Source organism: Pieris napi, chromosome 6 (assembly GCF_905475465.1).
Source record: "Pieris napi chromosome 6, ilPieNapi1.2, whole genome shotgun sequence".
NCBI lineage: Eukaryota > Metazoa > Arthropoda > Insecta > Lepidoptera > Pieridae > Pieris > Pieris napi.
The window spans coordinates 1,218,280-1,237,857 of record NC_062239.1 but is presented as its reverse complement, the minus strand read 5'-3'; the positions used below and the strand labels follow the sequence as shown (position 1 = coordinate 1,237,857).

At 34.4% G+C, this 19,578-nt stretch overlaps 2 protein-coding genes across 3 annotated transcripts; both read left to right on the top strand.

The window, feature by feature from the left end:
* Window positions 1–1,656: 1,656 nt before the first annotated feature.
* Window positions 1,657–8,557, top strand: LOC125050443 (clotting factor G beta subunit-like). Its single transcript, XM_047650302.1, has 8 exons — window positions 1,657–1,881; window positions 2,284–2,490; window positions 3,403–3,465; window positions 4,319–4,407; window positions 5,797–5,982; window positions 6,368–6,572; window positions 6,938–7,104; window positions 7,863–8,557. The coding sequence occupies exons 1-8, from the start codon at window positions 1,827–1,829 to the stop codon at window positions 8,040–8,042; spliced, it is 1,152 nt and encodes a 383-aa protein (XP_047506258.1). The 5' UTR covers window positions 1,657–1,826; the 3' UTR covers window positions 8,043–8,557.
* A 1,872-nt stretch (window positions 8,558–10,429) lies between these two features.
* On the top strand, window positions 10,430–16,830 carry LOC125050625 (serine protease snake-like). 2 transcript variants are annotated; one of them, XM_047650583.1, is made up of 8 exons: window positions 10,430–10,581; window positions 11,698–11,907; window positions 12,976–13,038; window positions 13,931–14,022; window positions 14,718–14,888; window positions 15,271–15,481; window positions 15,987–16,153; window positions 16,508–16,830. In XM_047650583.1, exons 1-8 carry the CDS (start codon window positions 10,518–10,520, stop codon window positions 16,688–16,690), a joined length of 1,161 nt encoding a protein of 386 aa, XP_047506539.1. In that variant the 5' UTR covers window positions 10,430–10,517; the 3' UTR covers window positions 16,691–16,830. The 2 variants fall into 2 exon arrangements, with proteins under 2 accessions (XP_047506539.1, XP_047506540.1); XM_047650584.1 differs by lacking the exon at window positions 11,698–11,907.
* Window positions 16,831–19,578: the final 2,748 nt, after the last annotated feature.

Here is a 19,578-nt window from a genome sequence, read left to right as displayed (position 1 = left end):
CAAACTAAATACCAACGTTTCACATCAACCACAATTTAATGGCATAACCACCAAAAAAGCATGGTGGATTGGTGTTCTCCTGCCTTTTCTCTTCTATATCATTTATTTTACACATTTCCGTGCGATTTTAAGAATTACACACAATTCCAAAGAATTGTATCTAATGACGGATAACATACATTTCCGTACATATACACATATATACATTGAAAATTAATTGGATCAAGTTCGTATATAAATAATTTTTATCAATTTTGTTGAGGGTAGTACATAATTGGTCATGACCAATAGCCACGTTTGATTTCACATTATCTTTTGCTTTGTCGTATCACTTAACTGGAGCCACTTGTGATTTTATTATTAATTACGCCCACAATATTATATTTTTTCGTGAGTGTTTTGTGCAGGCTGTGAACTTTTTGTGTTGTACTGAAAGAATGTATTTATAATCGGTATAACCTTTCCCATTCTACCTGCATTAATTGGTCCCTGCGACTGGCAAATATGTCTTTTTTCTTAAATTGATAAATTGTGTTTCAAGGACCACCGGCCAGTTCTTTGTGGTGCAGAGTAAATTATTAAGAGTTTACAATAATCTATTAATAATTAATATCTCTATTGATTTCAGATTACAGTATGTTTCGTTGGACATTTTTTATTTACAGAGAGCCTTGCTGTTCCTGACACTTGTCTTTTTGGGTCTAAAACGTTCTTGCTGACAACGATGTTTTCCACTACCGTACGAGCAAACACAAAAACATTGGTGACAGCTATGGTAGGTTTCATTGATGTTTGTCAATTTATTTATCGGTGACCCCAGAGCTGACACTTTCCTGGCTCAACGACCAAACTTTTTAAATTTGTTTTGATTTTCATTTTATTTATTTTTAATTATTTCTATTATTACTTTGTAGGTTAAGAAAATTGTAAATACTTGATTATAAATAAAAGGAATTTAATTATTATATATACAAGCCTTATACGTAACGTCGGATACATCCGTTATGTAATGTACGATATGTACGGAATGCTATTCTATTGTCCTTATAGGGGCATCCTATTTTTGCCCTACGATAGGAAACCAGAAATTCATTCATATTACGATGTAAGCCTAGCACGAGTCGGTACGAAAACGAACGTCAAAGTAGATCGAGAATGTGCCGCCAATTCTCAAAGTTCGTGCTGAAACGCGCGAACGAAGTTATTCCAGCCGCAAAAAATATATAGAACTTCTCGACCTACGATTCTGCCGCCTTCGGGCCGGCCCTTCACCGGTTAGACTGCTCGAAGATCCCTTTAGGTTGAGCAGTACACCATCCTTATTCCACAATGCCTTAAAGGAAATCCGGGGTTAAATTTAAGGTGACACTATATTTTTTTCAAATTAGATACATATGGCTGGCTTAAGAAATGATTAATAAAACAGAACCAGAAATGTCGGTGATTAGAGATTGACGGAACTACAAACAACTCATTTTCTTCCCTGTACATAACAAAAGGAATTCCCCGAAAACACAATAAATACTATAGATTCGGTGTAAGGTTAATCTTTGCTACGAAAGTCGACACGATAAGAAGCTCGTGCTTCGTTCGTTTAACGTCACTGCTAAACGTACACGTACGTTATACAACGCGTAAAAGGCGGGGGGGGATAAAGAGCTTTTTTTCCTTTTGAATATCCTCATACGTCATAATAATTCGTTGCCATTTCGGATAATAATACTTCCGACAAATTAGTTATATAGCGAGCAAGTTCCTTGACGATTTAGTTCCTAACAAACCACCAAAAAGATACGTTTTTCAAATTGTTATTTAAAGTGAAAGTTATGGGTGATTTTAATATGAACTTTATATGGATTTTATTATTGATTAGTTGTACAGGTGAATCTTAATTATTTCATTTTATATGTTGATTTTATTGGTTTGATGCTTTTAAATGAAATATTTTAATGAGCATTTTATCATTATAAGATATACATTAATAAAACTTAAATCAGTGTTGAGATAGAACTTACAACTTAATACTTTATAAGTTCTATAGTGTACCTCAAACTACAAGAGAACTTAAAAAAATATTCCTAAAATAAATATTTAATCTAAATACAATGTCTTCAATACAAGTTTTTTAATATCGTCATCCATATTGATTCAATAGAAAATAAGCAGGTACACGATTCCACGAACCAGAGACAAAAAATCGCTACTGTGTTTCATCAGTAATCTTCTATTTTTGTTCTATTTTAAAAGTTTCAAGCATTACCTACTACTTTTAACAAATTACAGGGTCTATGGCCGTCGTGAATAAACACCGGATCCCTTGGCTTAAAATTAGATTCAATAATAAAGAACCTTTTGAAAATTTTGCAAGTCGATATACGAACATTTTATCAGATCGAAGCCAGCTCCAGCGACCAGAAAATGGTGACCCCTGCGACAGTATCATCCCGCCACGACCAAGGTGGAATTTTGGTCAACGCATCAGTGATAAAAGTAAGATTGTTTAAAAATCTAATTAAGTATCTGTATACCAATTCTTCTCTGGATCCTGAGAGATATATAAAGCTATCTAAATATTATTGGGGGAAAAAAATCAATGGCGCTACAACCTTTTTAGGTCTGGGCCTCAGATTTCTGTATATGTTTCAAGTAATTTGTAATCTAACAGGGAAGTAGGTGATCTTCTGTGCCTGACGCACGCCGTTGACTTTTTGGGTCCAAGGCAAGCTGGTTTCCCCACGATGAATTCCTTCACCGAAAGTCAATTGGTGCACAGCTGGGGATCGAACCTACGACCTCAGGGATGAGAGTCGCACGCTGAATCCACTAGGCCAACACTGCTTCATGATTCGAAAAATATTCTCTTATAATTCCAGCTGGTGCTCGCCTTTTATGCTAGATAAGTCACATTAGTTGGACAATGCTTTAAATTATTTAAAGAATATTTTATTGATTTTTTTCCTTTCGTAAATGTTTGGTTCTTGTTATATATAATTTATGTTAACTGTAGTACGACGAAATAAATAAATGAATCTCGGTTAGATTCTCTTAACATTTATATTATTAGTTATACCATAGCGAGGTTAGGTAACTTCTTAATCAAATAAAACGCATAGTTTATCTAACAACTTTCTATTTATTTTTAGATTTAATAAGGCTTAATTGAAACTTAGATGATATTAACATTTATAGATCTCATCATCTCATCTGCAATCAGCCTCTTGGCAGTTATCAGTTTTTATAATATGATTTTGGGGTAATTAGGGAATGCAAATCCAATAATTTGTTTTGCCGCCGTAACTCGCAAACTATCACCATTCATAGATGCTGATATCATTGTATTTTTTAAAACACATCGTTGCTATGTTTACTTTTTTAATACAGTTACAAAAAAATTATTTACAGGATGCACAGAATACATGAGTGATATGATGTACCGAAATACGCTAAAAGACAGGCAAGAGAAGTGTAAGTTCCTTTATAGTAATAAACAAAAGTACGTGCGTACAAAGTACACAATATGTTAGAAGTGAAACTTCTTTGGCTAACTAATCTTTAAGTCTTGTTCATATTTATACAAATCTAAAACTTTAGATTTCCGATACTTAGAGGGAGGGAAAAAGGAAGAAATGTTAGGAATTCAATGAATTTAATTAACATTGAAATATTAAGTGTCGAAAATTAATACAAATGATTTTTTTTTTTTTAATTTTTTTTTTCGATAATAAAAACACGTGGCATAAAATAAATAATAAATAATCTTTCAAACATTAGATTAAGTTTTTACAGAATTTCATTAATTGTAATAGAATTATTACTATCATTGTTATTATGATTTATATATTTTATATATAATTATATATTTTTTGTTATTAATGGTTTCGAATCTCTTCGTTAAACCATTCAAATCAACAGGGACAAGAAAAAGATGGCGCGTAACAAATAAATGTGACGGTAAATTTTTTTCCAACGCCGATAAAGAAGTTTCACTTCAACAAGTCTATTTGCACCATTTGAAATAAAGTAGGCATGTCTCTTTTCATAACAAAAAAGAAATTCATTTTTTGGTTCTTCTCTTCCGTTCTACGCCCACGTAGAACGGTTCTACTTCAGAACTGGCATTTAATGTAAAACTAGAACCATTTAATGTACATTTCATTTTTGACGTTCACGTTGTGTTACCTATATGAATAAATGAATTTTGACTTTTAACATTTATAAATACTTCAAAGACTGCTAATTGGACTCAAAAATAAGGGGAAAAGTTCTGGACTAAGACACTATTAATTCTATTTTGTTTTTGACGTCCGAATTATTACAGGTCTGCAAAAACATGGCAAGAAACCTGGTCAAACATACATACGATTATTACACAAACATTCAACCAAACAAGGAGAATATCCACACATGGTAAGAACAAAGAATTGTATTCGCATTTTCAATGTTCTTCGTCAATTTTGATTTTTAGTCCTTAAAGTTAAGATTCTATTATGAGTTTATTAATGTAAGAGTTCATACATGTATTAATTTGCAATATTGCCGTTCAATTCGTAGAGATACAAAATGCAACTTTAGGTCTGACAAAAATATTATTAATTTATATTTCATTTGAGCTGATTGAAGGAATTATTTGAAAGTAGGTTTCTTCATCTGTTTAATATTTAATATAACACACCAAGGCATTATCCTATATTCTTTGATATGATGTAACAAGACGTTACATATCAAAGACGTCATAATGACAAAGAAATATATAAACAACAGGCCAAAACAGGAAAAACTTTAAACTATGATAAATATCATATTTTGAGTGAGTCTTTATGGAATCACCGAACAATAAAATGTTCCGTTATTCAGCTATTTAATTTTAACATATTGTAGTAACTAGTAGAGATTTCAAGATTCAGTCTTGTACGGATTTTTAAAGGTTAAGCTATGCTTTCTGTCTTATTTACCGACATTATACCTTTTTGTCGATAAAAAGTTTTACCTTCTGCGAATTATGTAGACATGTATTTGCTGGATTGCTTTATAACACTGAGGGTAATCCAATTCGACTTAGGGTCCTTCAAGAAAAGAGCGTACCAATTATTAAAAGACCGGCAACGCACTTGCGAGCCTTCTATCAGTGTGAGTGTCCATGGGCGGCGGTATCACTTAACATCCGGTGAGATTCCTGCTCATTTGCCTCCTATTACTTAAAAGCTATCACCGAATAGAACTTGACTTTAGAATAATACGATTTTAACATACGAGTGGAGAACACTTGGCTCTAAGTCGTCTAGTTTATTCACATCATCCTGAGTGCTATATTTCTCAATAACAGTACACAGACTACACTAACATTATGTAATCCAAGTTTGTTTAGATTTAGTGTTGTCTAAAACATTCTAGGCGAACTAAAAATAAATTATATGCATTCATCCTTCACATTCACGTTTATGAAGTTATACTTCTTTTGGCGCGCGGTAAAATTATGAGAGTAATTTATTACGATGCGCACACCGTCACAAAAAACCGACACCCTGAAGTTAGCATAGTCAACATTTTAACTTAAAAAATGTCCATTCTTTTAATTGTGTAGAAATAACCTTTATTGTGATATTTAAATAAACTGTATTTAACTAGATTATAGCGTTATAACTAGATAGATAGCGTTATAATAAAACTTTCAATGTATTAAATATCTTTTTTCTATTTTTAGTGTAGTTTTTTCTACAACCGTAGAATAGGGCGTAAGATAATATAAGTAAACACAATGTTTTTTTTGTACAATCAACGTGCTGTTTTGTAATATAGGCAGCTATTGGTTGGAGACGGAGGCTACGGAACAGCTGGGCATTTCTCTGCGGAGGCAGTCTCATAAGCCCGAACTTCGTCCTGACAGCAGCCCACTGTGGCTCACAATCCACCGCAGTAGTAACTAGTAAATACTTGAGGAAAGCACAACCAGATATCGTCCGATTGGGATCTACGTATATCAAGGTCAGTAAAAAGAAATACCAAAAATAATAGAGGAAACTATATAATACTGGACGTAAATAGACAACTTAATTTTTTTTTATACTATGAATCTAGTGGCTAGTTCGTAGTTGTTTTTTCACTGATATTAAAAACCTTACGAACGAAGTCCCTTTTTTTTTGATATCCGAGGTGGAAATGCATTTGCGCATCCCCTGAACAGGGGTATGTGGGACTCGACCCACGCCAAAATCTCTGCTATTCAGAGACTGGGTGAGCAATACCCACTAAAACCACCTCGAGTAGTTCCGACAAAGCCGCGTTACGGAGGCTCCGGGGTCGCTGTCGCATTCTACCGGGACCACGAACGAAGTCCCTAGATCGATTTTGACATTTGGTTTTATTACAGACACGCCGTAATCCAGAATCTGATGTAACAATCAAACAGTTCATACAACATCCGTATTGGGATCCACCCAAACATTATTACGACATAGCGCTGGTGGAGTTGGCCAAACCAGTGACGTTTTCAAAAACTGTCCAACCAGCATGTCTGCCAGGATCATTTACATCGAAATATGATGCTTATATTACTGGTTGGGGAGTTACAGATGGTACGTAGTAAATGAAAACGTCATGAATCATAAAAAATCACTTATTAATTAATTTTCTTATTAACTGACTGAATATGAAAAAAAAATTTTATCGCCTAAAAATCGTTGTTTTATAACCTATAAACATATGATGTCTACTACTTTTTATCCTTTCTTAATGATGTATTAAACATATTAGATATTTACAATCAAGTATACAGTATTTACCTACAAATTTCCTAATAAAAAGAATTAAAAAATATTAATAAGAAAATCAAAACAAATTTAAAAAGTTTGGTCCCTGTGGCAGTGTACCTTTAACGCTAGCAGCATTTCCTCGCTGTATTGCGATACTTATTCGTTTCTACATATATATTACATTTTAGAAACAGCTAAAAAACTATCACCAGTACTTCAAGCAGCAGAGGTCGACATTATAGATTCAAGTGAATGCAACACACTGCTGACTCCATTTTCAAATAGGAATTGGTGGGGTGTGATGGACCACCAGTTATGCGCAGGGAAACTCGAAGGTGGCGTTGATACTTGCCAAGTAAGTATAATCTGTAAATAATATAGTAGGTATAACTAAAAAAGGCGAATTGAAATTATTAGGTTTAGGACCAACGTATTTTTTAACCTAGGAGGAAATGCTATTTCCTCATTCCTTGCAACTCAAAGGCTTCGGGGATAAGGGACTGTACTCACACCAGGCACCCTCTATGTTCAGAGAGCCGAGTGAGCAATACCCACTACAACACTCCTTGGGTGCATTCCGCAAATGGATTTCACCTGGGTCGCTTTCGCATTCTATCGGACCTAGACCAGCCTTGCGATTCTGTAACTCACTTTTCGAATCTCACAGCGGTTTTAGCAGCGGCGGTCGCGCTCAAATCAGTCGTGAAGCAGTCCTTTTATGATTTGGCATTCTGATATACAATAAACTACAAGCTCCCTCCTTATCAGAATGCCAAATCATAAAATGACTGCTTCACGACTGATTTGAGCGCGACCGCCGCTACGAAAACCGCTGTGAGATTCGAAAAGTGAGTTACAGAATCGCAAGGCAGACACTGTTGGCGTAAACCAAAACACCTTCCTATGAAACACATATTTATTTAAGTATTGAAAATAAATGTAAAATTCGTAACAATGTTAAACAATGACAGGTATTCCCAAGAGATTATTCACGTGGAATTGGCCTAGAGGCAATACGAGTTTTGTTTTACACAACCCTGGGTGAATTTTATAAAGAATACGAGTATAATCGACGTTATCAAATATTAACCACAGCTCTATCATAATTTTTAGGGAGACTCTGGTGGACCTCTACAACTCAAGCTTCAAGAGACGAAGCATGAAGGAAGTATGCACATGGTGATTGGAGTAACATCATTCGGGTTTAAATGTGGACTCAAAGATAAGCCCGGAATATACACAAGGGTTTCTAGCTTTATGGATTGGATAGAAAGTATAGTTTGGCCACAATAACTTGGAATTAATGGTATTTCTAACTACCTTGAAATTTGTGAATTGTTAAGTGAAGTGAAGTTACTGGTTAATTTACACTCTCGAAGCCTACTTGACACTTTATTTGTTGATCGTGAAAAGATCCCTAAGTGAAGTGAGGTTATAAGATTTTTTGCGGCCATTTTGGCGAATTGTTGTCACGATGCTCAGCTTTTTTTAGGAACATGAAGTACAAACACTCAGTGTGTTAACGTTACCATACTATAGTTTTAAGGTAATATTAATCATTTATTATTGAAATTAAAATGTGATATTTATTTAAGTAATCTTGGGATAATACTTTTATTGTCTTAGCTTGAAGCAATTGCGATACACTGAATTTTGTATAAAGTAATAAATAATGATAAATTAACTGATTTAGTTTTGTTTGAACCCCGTAACCAAAGGGTTATAATAATAATAATAATATAGCCTTTAAATTCCGAAACTCTGTAATTTTATACATCTGAATTTTAATATATTTTCACTCCAGTATATCTCGGAGTTCGGTTTGCCTCTTGGCAAAGGCCTGCTCTAACCCTTTCCACTGTTCTCTATCTTTTGCGACTCTTCTCACCACGGTTGGTCGCCGCGGGAAGACCAGACCACCACCCTCTAACAAAAAAACTTAATATATATAGCATCGCTCAATACTAGGACTTTAAGAACCAAAGGGTTATTGATTTTTAAAAGTGAATTGTAAATAAAATTCATATGGTACGTGATCGACCTTCTGAATTATGGCGTCAATCTTCGGGGCTTACCAACGCAGATCTTCCTTCCCTGTACAATCCAGTGTTAACATCGTACTTAGAAAAATGAAGCTCAACCAAGCTAACATTGCTGTTAATTAGAATGTAATAAATTGCAGTTACAGTAGTCAGACCGCAAATATTTTCCTTAATGTTACCAATTTTATCTGTTAATATGATATGTGTATAATTAGTACATATGTGCATTTAATTGTTAATTACTTAAAATAAATTATATGTTACTATAAGGTAAATTAAATTATATTTGTTACAAAGGAATGTGAATATATTCAGTTAAATGTCATCAGAATTTCAACAATGGACTTGTGGTATGGCTCAATGTATGTTGTAATGTATTTTCAAAAAACTATATTATATAACCTAATCTGAACAAGAAGTAAACTTACAGTTTCTTTATCTTTTATTTGTATTTAATTTGGATACACAAAAGCATTTTCCCACGCCATTCACTATCATCCTTCCATCCGTTCCCCTTATACATTATCGTGAATATGTCATCAATATGTAATTTTTACGTATACGTTTTCCAGTACGCTTTCCGTAACGTAGGCACGATTACTTCTCCTGACAAACTCTTATAACTTCCTAGTCGCTCTAATATCCTAAGAGACGGAAGACTATTACTACTCTACTACTACTACTCAAAACTCGTGGACTTTGCACCTGACAGCTCTTTTTGTTCCGGTATATTCCTTACCACAGCTAATTACTACACTAACACAAAAACAAATTGACTTGTAATTTTCTTAAAAAGAAAATAACTTATCACTGTACGTTTGACATCTGACATAGCTTCTTAATAACTAGAAAATCTACATATATAAAAATGAAACCCGTTTTCCGTTGTCACGACATAACATGAAAACGACTTGACCGATTTGTCTGATTTTTTTTTATAATATACCTTGAAGTACGAGGATGGTTCTTACGGAGAAAAATTTAAAAAAATTGAGTGAAAAAGTCTAAAAACAACACTTTTCTATAGTCCCATACAAAATATTCGTAATAATACTTAAAAGTCAATTTGAACTTTAATACCATATCATAAAGTTCAAATGTTAGTGGAGGGGTTCCGGGAAGGTAAATTTTTATTTTTTGACATAATGTATTTGTTGTCTTTTCAATTTTCTTTTTTTTATGTTACTAGCTGGACCGGTGTCCCGAATAGCAGAATAAGTATTTTAAACAAATAAAGAATCCTGTTAGGCGGTACGATGTTCGCCAGGCCAGCTAGTAATTGATAAACAATCAGATATCGCTGCGGAAGTAACCATACATCAATAGTTAAGGCTCAGTTATAAATGTTACTGGGGCTATTGTTGAGTTGAGGTCTTATAATATTCTAATCCTAATTATTTAATGAATTGAGAATATTATGATAACATTATATTATTTAAAGCAATTTTCCCCAAACATTATGATACTTGAAATGGGATTGTTTAGAATCGATTAAAAAATAATTATGTTTTGAAATACTAGCGATAACAGTGTTTATTATTTTTTTCCGCAAACACGTTATTTATAATAGTGTAATATATGGAAATACGGACCTTAGAATTTAAACGAGTATTATTATAATTAGTCAGCCATTTTATGATAAAATGTCAGAAGAGTTACAGATGTTCAGACGACATTACGTATTAGAGCAATTTTTCCTTAATCGAATCGAATTTTTGTTAATAAAATGTTTTTGTGTTTTAGAATAAATATTGTATGGATTTTGGTGGGTGTTGTAATACATAGTACGGGTAAGCATTGGATATATAACTTATTAATAAGACATAATAAACAAATATGTTTTTATATATTTTTTTTTTCAATATCGTTCCTTTATTATGTATATGTTAAAGGTTACTGTTAGACTCGTGAGCACAAACATTTAATGTGCAAAAATTTTGTTAAGTCAATATTTGTCACCGTTATTAATAAAAAGCGCTCACTTGGTATTTCTATACTAATATAATATTATAAAGAGGAAAGATTTGATTTTTTGTTTGTTTGAAATGAATAGGCTCCGAAACTACTGAACCGATTTCAAAAATTCTTTCACCGTTGGCAAGCTACACTATTCCCGAGTGACATAGGCTTTGTTAAATTTTCAAAAAAATTAGGGATGCTTACTAAAACTTGAATAATCTAACCCAAGGTGTAAAAAATAAACAAAAAACTTCCTTCAATCGCGTGCGCTGCGAAAACTATTAATGATAGAACAAAATGGTGTATTTCAATTTTCAGGACACATCACTATCTATAAAAAACAGCATGTCTCTATCTTTTATAGTTACGTCATAATAAGCGTCCTTTTATTATTATTTTTTTATTAAAATACCACCGCTAGAAAAGGCTCTTTATTCGTACCTAGGTATTGATCCTAATCAAAATAAATACCAACGTTTCACATAAGCTACAATTTAATGGCATAACCACCAAAAAAGCATTGTGGATTGGTGTTCTCCTACCGTTTCTCTTGAATAGTTTATTACTATGTAATATAACAAAAATCTTAGCCACAGCAACGCTGGGCCGAGTTTACTAGTATAATAAAAATTGTATTACGATGACAGACATATTTAAGGCACAAATAAGACTCTTACTGCCCGGATTCCTTAAAAAAAATCCAATCATAAATTACGAATTAAGTAATGGATATAGATACGTATCAAGGAAAGGGAACTAGGTATTGTAACAAAAATAATAATATTGCCTTATAATGAAAGTGCAGTGGCCCGCGTAGCTAATAAGGGATATTCAGTTCTTATGTTTAATTTCTGGGAAAACAAAAATCATCATGGCCCAAACACACAAGAGGGTCCAAACATAAATGCTCTGGCGTCCACATTTTTAATTTATTTTTACCTACACAGGGTTATTTGGCGTTCTCCACGAATACAAGCCATTTCGGAAGAGATATTCAAACGGAACATTATCTGAGGAAGTTCAAATTACCTTTAAAGTGAATACAAATGATACCACAGATAGAAATATCAAAAAACCAGTAAATATAGACCCATGTACCACTTTCATCCCGGTAAAACCACGGTTCTCAATAAATGGTGCCAGGATCAGTGATTTGAGTAGGTTTGCTTTATTTAAATCAGTGTAAAATAATAGATTAATATTAAGCACAAATATCATATGAGCAGTGTTGGCCTAGTGGTTTAAGCGTGCGACTTTCATCCCTGAGGTCGCGGGTTCGATCCCCGGCTGTGCACCAATGGACTATCTATGATAGTAAGATATATATTACTATCTATGCGCATTTAACATTCGCTCGAACGGTGAAGGGAAATATCGTGAGGAAACCGACTTGCGTTAGACCCTAAAAGTCGACGACGTGTGTCAGGCATAGAAAGATCACCTACTTGCCTATTTGATTGACAAATGATAATGATACAGAACTCTGAGGCCTAACTTAAAAAGGTTTGATTCACTGATTTATTTTTTATTTATCATAAATTGCAATAAAAATTACAATATTGTATTGGGGCAAGAGGCAGACGGATATCTGTTGATATTTTATAAGGCATAAATAAATAAAACACTATCGGGAATCAAAACTAGGAACTCCAGGCGACGGGTTATTGGTCCGAGCTAAACTAAGCTTAGATGTAATCAGACAGTGGCGGATTTGCCTTGGGCGGCAAATTTGGGAACCCATTTTTTTGCTACCTCATAGAAATCAAAAATTCAGCAGCAAACTTTGTCCAACCCCCCAACCAGTAATCGACCTCGGTGCCATCAGTGTACTTTGTATGAGCGAGATGGCAGAAAGTGTATTTCCCTCTTCCCTCTTGCCCCTAGGTTCATACCTATACATGTCAGTCAATACTACTGCTGGGGCTGCGGACTGGATGGTTTATGTACAATTTTGTGCTAATACATCAAACCAAAAGATTATTTTACGTGCACTGAAATTTGTGGATTTAAAAATAATCCGGGACAATACAATTGTAGAGGCAAGGGCGGTAAAAATTTCACAGCCTAGTGTACCTTGTAAATTTGTAAATCCGCCACTGTAATCAGAACTAAGAACTACTAAATGCATGCATGTAATTAGATAATAGACACCGTCTTATAAAGACAATCGGATGTCATTTAAAAATGTTAAGTGATCCATTAACAATTAAAAATTATTTTGACAGAATGCGCAGAGTACATGGTAGATTTGGTTAATCGTGAAACGATTAGGGACAGAGAAGAAAGATGTAAGTATATATATTTGTATTACCCAGTGCCAATCTCAGGTGATCAGCATATCTGCCCTGCGATTCTGTAACTCACTTTTCGAACTCACACAGCGGTTTTCAGAGCGGCGGTCGCGCTCAAATCTGTCGTAAAGTAGTCATTTTACGAGTTCGAAAAGTGAGTTACAGAATCGCAAGGCAGCACTGTTTATTGATTATATTTGTGCTTAACTACAATTGAAATTTTTCAAAAATTAATATTTTTTTTTATCTTTTAAATTTAGATCAGTTTGGCCTGAATCTAAATTTTGTTTTTTGAATATTATATTTGAGTACCTTACTCGGATACTTAGCTCGTAAACTAAATTTCGTAAGTGTTTGTATGTTTGTCTACAAATTTTTGAAAGTAACTTTATGACATGGATCCAGGCATTTCTAGGCTTTTTTTAATAGAACGGGGGGCAAACGGCTAGGAGGCTAACCTGTTATTAAGTGATACCGCCGCCCATGGACACTCTCAATGCCAGAGGGCTCGCGAGTGCGTTGCCGGCCTTTTAAGAATTGGTACGCTCTTTTCTTGATACTGTACTTCCTAAGGTTCGCTCTCGCTTCCTAATGCTCTACAGCATCACATGTAAACACGTCCATCTCGTATGATATCTCGTGTAATAATTAGAATACATTTCTTCTAAAGACTAAAGCGTTACATTTACGTATGTTATATGTCATTTGTTTGTCACTGACACCATAGTAGGTATTTGAAGGCGGTTTAATTTTATAAATTAAATTTACTTTAAATAATTTTCATCAATGGAAATCGAAATAAATTGCTTTAATCTTTGAAACTGATGAACGAAGTTTTTATTCCCTCTCACTGTTTTTATTTTGTACGAAATATCTTGTCTCATTCCAGGCATGATAAAGCGAGGTCAGAAACCTTCCGAAGTACCCACTCGAGTAATAATAAGCAAGTATTCAACCAAGCAGGGTGATTATCCACACATGGTACGTAAGATTCTCTAAACTAGAAACATTTAGTTAATTATAATATTTGACACTTAGAGATAGCCTGTAATATGTGTTTTTTTTTAATTTCTTTATATGCAATTCCATGCTCAAATAGAAATATAGCTGGTGATTCGCCGCCTCTGTGGGTTTGAGAGCGCGATCCTCTCACATGACAGTTCCGGTGAAACTGTACTCTTAGGTAGAAGGCTAAAGCGAAAAGTGGTAATTTCGCCTTAGTAATTCCCTTGATAGTTGTATTCTCGGAACCTTTAGATCAGTGTTTCCCAACGTGGGGCCCACGCCCCACATGGGGGCAGTTTAGGCATTGTTAAGGGGACAATTCGATTTTTTTTTAAATAATTATTTGTAATTTCAGTTTTTCACTATACTATGTTTTATAATCTACTTACTACTTTCTTTACTTTCGCTAACCATTTTCAAGTAATTTTTTCCTAAAACCTATCATTTAAGATACTTAAGTGAGCAATTCAATTTTAAATATTAAAATTTATGTATGTTACTTAGACGCATAGGAATTTTAGGAAAGCTATGGGAATAAATATGTTGGGAAACACTCCTTTAGATTCAGTAACTAAAACAACCTGTAGACATATATTGTATTGTATTGCACAAATAGAAACAGAAAAAATACCAGAAACTTTTGTGACTCACCACAATTTATGGTCTTTCAGGCAGCAATTGGGTGGAAAATAAAAGAGATGAACCAATGGGCATTCCTCTGTGGAGGCTCTTTGATAAGCCCTAGTTTTGTATTAACTGCTGCGCATTGCTCTAAAACTATCAACAGGGAACTGGAGAGTCCAGGTCCAGACATTGTTAGACTGGGCACAAGGGATATAGAGGTATTGTAAGTTATTTTTGGATATTTGTAAAATTCTCAACAACATACAGAAATAAAAATCCAATGATGAATACATACCATCTATATCAAACAAAGAAGTCTTATGACAGCCTTATAACCTACGCATATTTCTGCTCTATGCAACAAGACGTGTTGTCAACCCTATCTCTACTTCTTGGATCACATTTTATGTGAATTATTTGTTATTTTGCTTTTTCAAATTAACGAACGCATAGTTCTACAATACTCAGATCACTGTCGGCCTGGTTTGCGACTCTCAATCTGAGCTCTATTTTTATAAATTAGTCTTCTTGGTTAAGCCTAAATTGTTCTCAAGCACTTGTCTAAAAATCGGTAGTTGATACGTAACGGTATTTTTTCAGAATTCAAAATTCGAATTACCCGTGGATATCAATATCAAGAAATTTATTACAAACCCGTATTGGAAGTCTCCTGTGAAATATTTTGATATAGCACTAGTGCAGCTTGTTGCTGAAGTGGAATTCTCTAAACTCATCCAACCTGCCTGTCTTGAGGGAAAATATTTTACGTCCCGGCATCAAGTAACCGTTTCCGGTTGGGGTATTACGAACGGTGAGGGAAATTGTTTATTGATAAAATTATTGTTTAGGCTCTATCTACCATGATCATCAAAATTAAATCAGTAACACTGTATTCACCAAAGTACTAACATATCGTCTTTCAACACAGCGTAGCACAATTTGATAGAAAGAGACGAGGATATAAATCTTGCTATAAATTAAGGAATTGTACTGGTGACCCGAACTAAATAATATAATTGGGGAATAACTCAAAGCGGATGTTTAAATTTCCTTTCTTAGTTATTATTAATGAAAGCTAGTCAATAACAATTAAAATCAATACGTAGCTCATGAAAAGCTGTTACAATAGCTAAGTTTACAGGCCATTTAAAATGCACCTTGTTCTCAGACGAATAGCCAAGAAACTTAGTTTTTTTTGTTTCCAGTGTTTACATACTCGTACAAAATCATATTGGAATTTGGTGTGGCCCTACCACAACACCACTTTAATTGAATAAACATCCTTTATTAATTAATATTTTAATTAATCATTTCAGAAAAGTCTTCAAAACCATCATCAGAAGTACAGGCAGGCAATGTGGACATAATTGAATCAAAGTACTGTGATTTCCTACTGATGGTGTATCGGGACAGGAACTGGGGTGGTCTGATGGACAACCAGATGTGTGCAGGAAATATTAATGGAGGAGTCGATACATGCCAAGTGAGAAATTAAAATAAATGTGTTCAGTTAACAATTCACCGAGGCCCTGGTAGAATGCGAGAGCGACCCCGGAGCCTCTGCAACGCAGCTTTGTAGGAACTACTCGAGGTGGTTTTAGTGGGTATTGCTCACCCAGTCTCTGAATAGCAGATATTCTGGTGTGGGTCGTGTCCTACATACCCCTTTAACTTTCGGGGGCAGGGAATACCCAAACGTATGTCCACCTCGGATACTAAAAAAAAGCCCCCCAAGTAAGAACGATATGATTTAAAAAAATTCTATTTGATCATAGACTACGGGCGTTTCATATTGCAGTACATATTTCCTTGAGTGAATATAAAATATTTATTACAGGGAGATTCGGGCGGACCACTACAAGTAAAGATAAAAGATACTAAATACGAAGGATCTATGCATATGATTATTGGTGTGACGTCATTTGGGCATAAGTGTGGAAGGAAGGACCTGCCTGGAGTATATACAAAAATCTCTCCGTTCCTTGATTGGATTGAAAGTGTTGTGTGGCCAAAATTGTAATGTTTGATCGTGTTATCATTAACATGTCTTATAATGGATATGGCTACAGCTATTATGTATCATCCAACTGTGTGATTAAATACTATGTAGTATTATGTATGTGTTGCATTAACATTTACTTATAAAAATGTATGAATAAATGTTGTTTTAAATACCACGAATTCATATCCACGACAATAACGGTGAAAACTTAATATGAGAAATATTAAGTTTAAAAAAAACAATGCCGCTACAACCTTTTTAGGTCTAGGCCTCAGATTTTTGTAGCTGTTACGTGATCGTTTGTCTATCTAATAGGCTAGTAGGTGATCAGCTACTTATACGTAGTCGACTTTTTGAGACTAAGGCAAGTCGGTTTCCTATCGATGTTTCCCTTCACCGTTCGAGCGAATGTTAAATGCGCACATAGATAGAAAGTCCATTAGTGCACAGCTTGAGGATCGAACCTACGTCCTTAGGGATGAGCGTCGCACGCTGAAGCCACTAGGCTGACACTGTATATTCCTAGATTATTACCCCTTCAAACTGCATTATCCCAAATCAATCAATAAACGAAATAACCGGATTAAGTCTTCGATATTAATATTATTAAACAATTTTGTGACGCTACAACCATTTACAGGTTCTGCAAATTTGACTCCAATTCAGGTCGGTTTTCTCACGATGTATTCCTTCACTGTAACAGCAAGAGTTATTTGCACATGAAGAGTTTAGATAGAGAGATATCCGTATAAAATGAAATTAAAAATTTACATTTACTATTTCTATAAATAACGATGGCAGTACAAAATTAATCGGATAGTAAAAATTGTATTATTTGATAGAATTTGATTTGATTATTCAATATCGCCTTCGACACCGATTCAACGATTACAGCGGTCATGTCATTCTTTGACGATACCATTTTTGGAACGAAGTTCCTTATCGCGCGTTGTGAAAGGGGGCTAGACGGAAAAAATTCTTACGAAAAGTTGTCACGACACTTTTTTGCTATTTGCTATTGCACCGGTTCTCGTCCGATCACCAAAGTTAAGCAACGCCGGGCGAGGTCAGTACTTGGATGGGTGACCGCCTGGAAACACCTCGTGATGTTGGCTTTTTCTTTTTCTTTTCGTAGGGACAAGAAATTAAAATTATATTTGGAATCTCTTAACTAAATTAGTCGTAGTAAACGTACACCAGAATCCCTGTACAATAAATTCGGGGTCCCTAGTTTCCTTGCAAAATGCAATACCTTTAAAAAATAAATTAATCGAAAGGAACTTCGTTCCGTCCGGGTGTCCCTTGACACCTCTCAAGTTTTTTATAGTACGATTGGTCTTTAACCTCAAAATAGGCTTCAGTTTCCGTAATTACCTCGTCATCAGCGCAGGCGAACAGTTAAACAATGATGTGTAATTTTGCTATATTGTCTCTTCACCATAAATGGACTTTCATTATACATATATTAGTCATAATGAAACCATGAATTATCTAAACTAATTAATTCATGACAATTTAGTATTAGGACCTTTTTAGACAAAAGTACTTATAGCTTAGAGTTTGTACGCAACTCTCAACGACAGAAGATAATTAGAGAAGATAGAAGAGTTCTAACTTACTTTGGTCATATCGCCCTTTGCCAACTAGATACTATGGACAACCTGGTTGCTTTTTTATGATATGATATATATTTATGATATGGGCCTTTACAGCTCACCTCGGGCTGTTTTTGGCTCACTGGAATGACGAAGTGCGAAGTAAAGGTCCACGCCTTCCCCGGTGAAGGCGATTGGTTACCCTAATCTGAAGGTGGTTTTTAATTTGTCGTTAGCTACGGCTACGGATCATCTGGATCCGTTAGGACATGTACAAGCTGGTTGTCGTCGGCAAGGTGGAATGCAAAAGGCCGCGTGGCTGATCGCCAACGCACTGTCACGATTCTCACGGGTCTGGTGTAGAGATATCACTAGCATATAAATACATGCCGCATTGCTGTAAAATATAAATAAATTATTGAAACAATGAAACAATGACGTATTTTGCTATATTTACCTTAATTTTGTGGCTTTAGTCGTAGTGCAACCTTGAGTAATTATCCACACCAATTAATTAGTGGCTATCTAGTATTAGAACCTTTTTTGACAAAAGTACTTCTGCCTCTTTTCATCATAGTGTTAACATAATTTAACGAAAAGAGACGAAATATTATCCGATGGAATTATACTGATTTATGTTTAAGGGCACATGTTTTGGCGTAGACATGCTGTAAAAAAATGCGTGCGTACAAAGTACACATGTCTGAAGTGAAACTTCTTTGGCAAACTGATTTTTAACTCTTGTTCATATTTATACAAATCTAAAACTTAGGATTTCCGAGACTTAGAGGGAGGGAAAAAGGAAGATATGTTATCAATTTTTATTCAAAAATAAAGTGCTGTGTGAAAATTAACATTCAATCGCTCTACGCATCCAAATTTTTGTCACAATTTCAAAATATTTCATAATACTGCAGCTATATTTAAAACAAATCTAGGCAAAGCCCAGGAGTAGGAAAACAATTGAAATATAATTTTGTTTTTAGTGTTAAGGTTTTCCTTAATTTATGCCCAAGTTGTACTAAAATATAAAGTACCAATTGATTGTATTAAACATTTTATTTATTCATTATTTATAAAAGAAACAAAAGGAATGCCCAGATTTATAAATCGAATAGATTTCTGCTTTTACATGAAAAAACAACTCTGGACTATATTTTTCTTGAATGAATAGGTTTATCTTGTAATATTGTGTTCAATCAAGTGTGTGTAAAAATGAGATAAGAATAACTTCTTTACGATGTAAAGAAGTTATGTACATGAGTACAAAGGCGACGTCGTGTCAACTTTTATCGAGATGTCAAAATATAT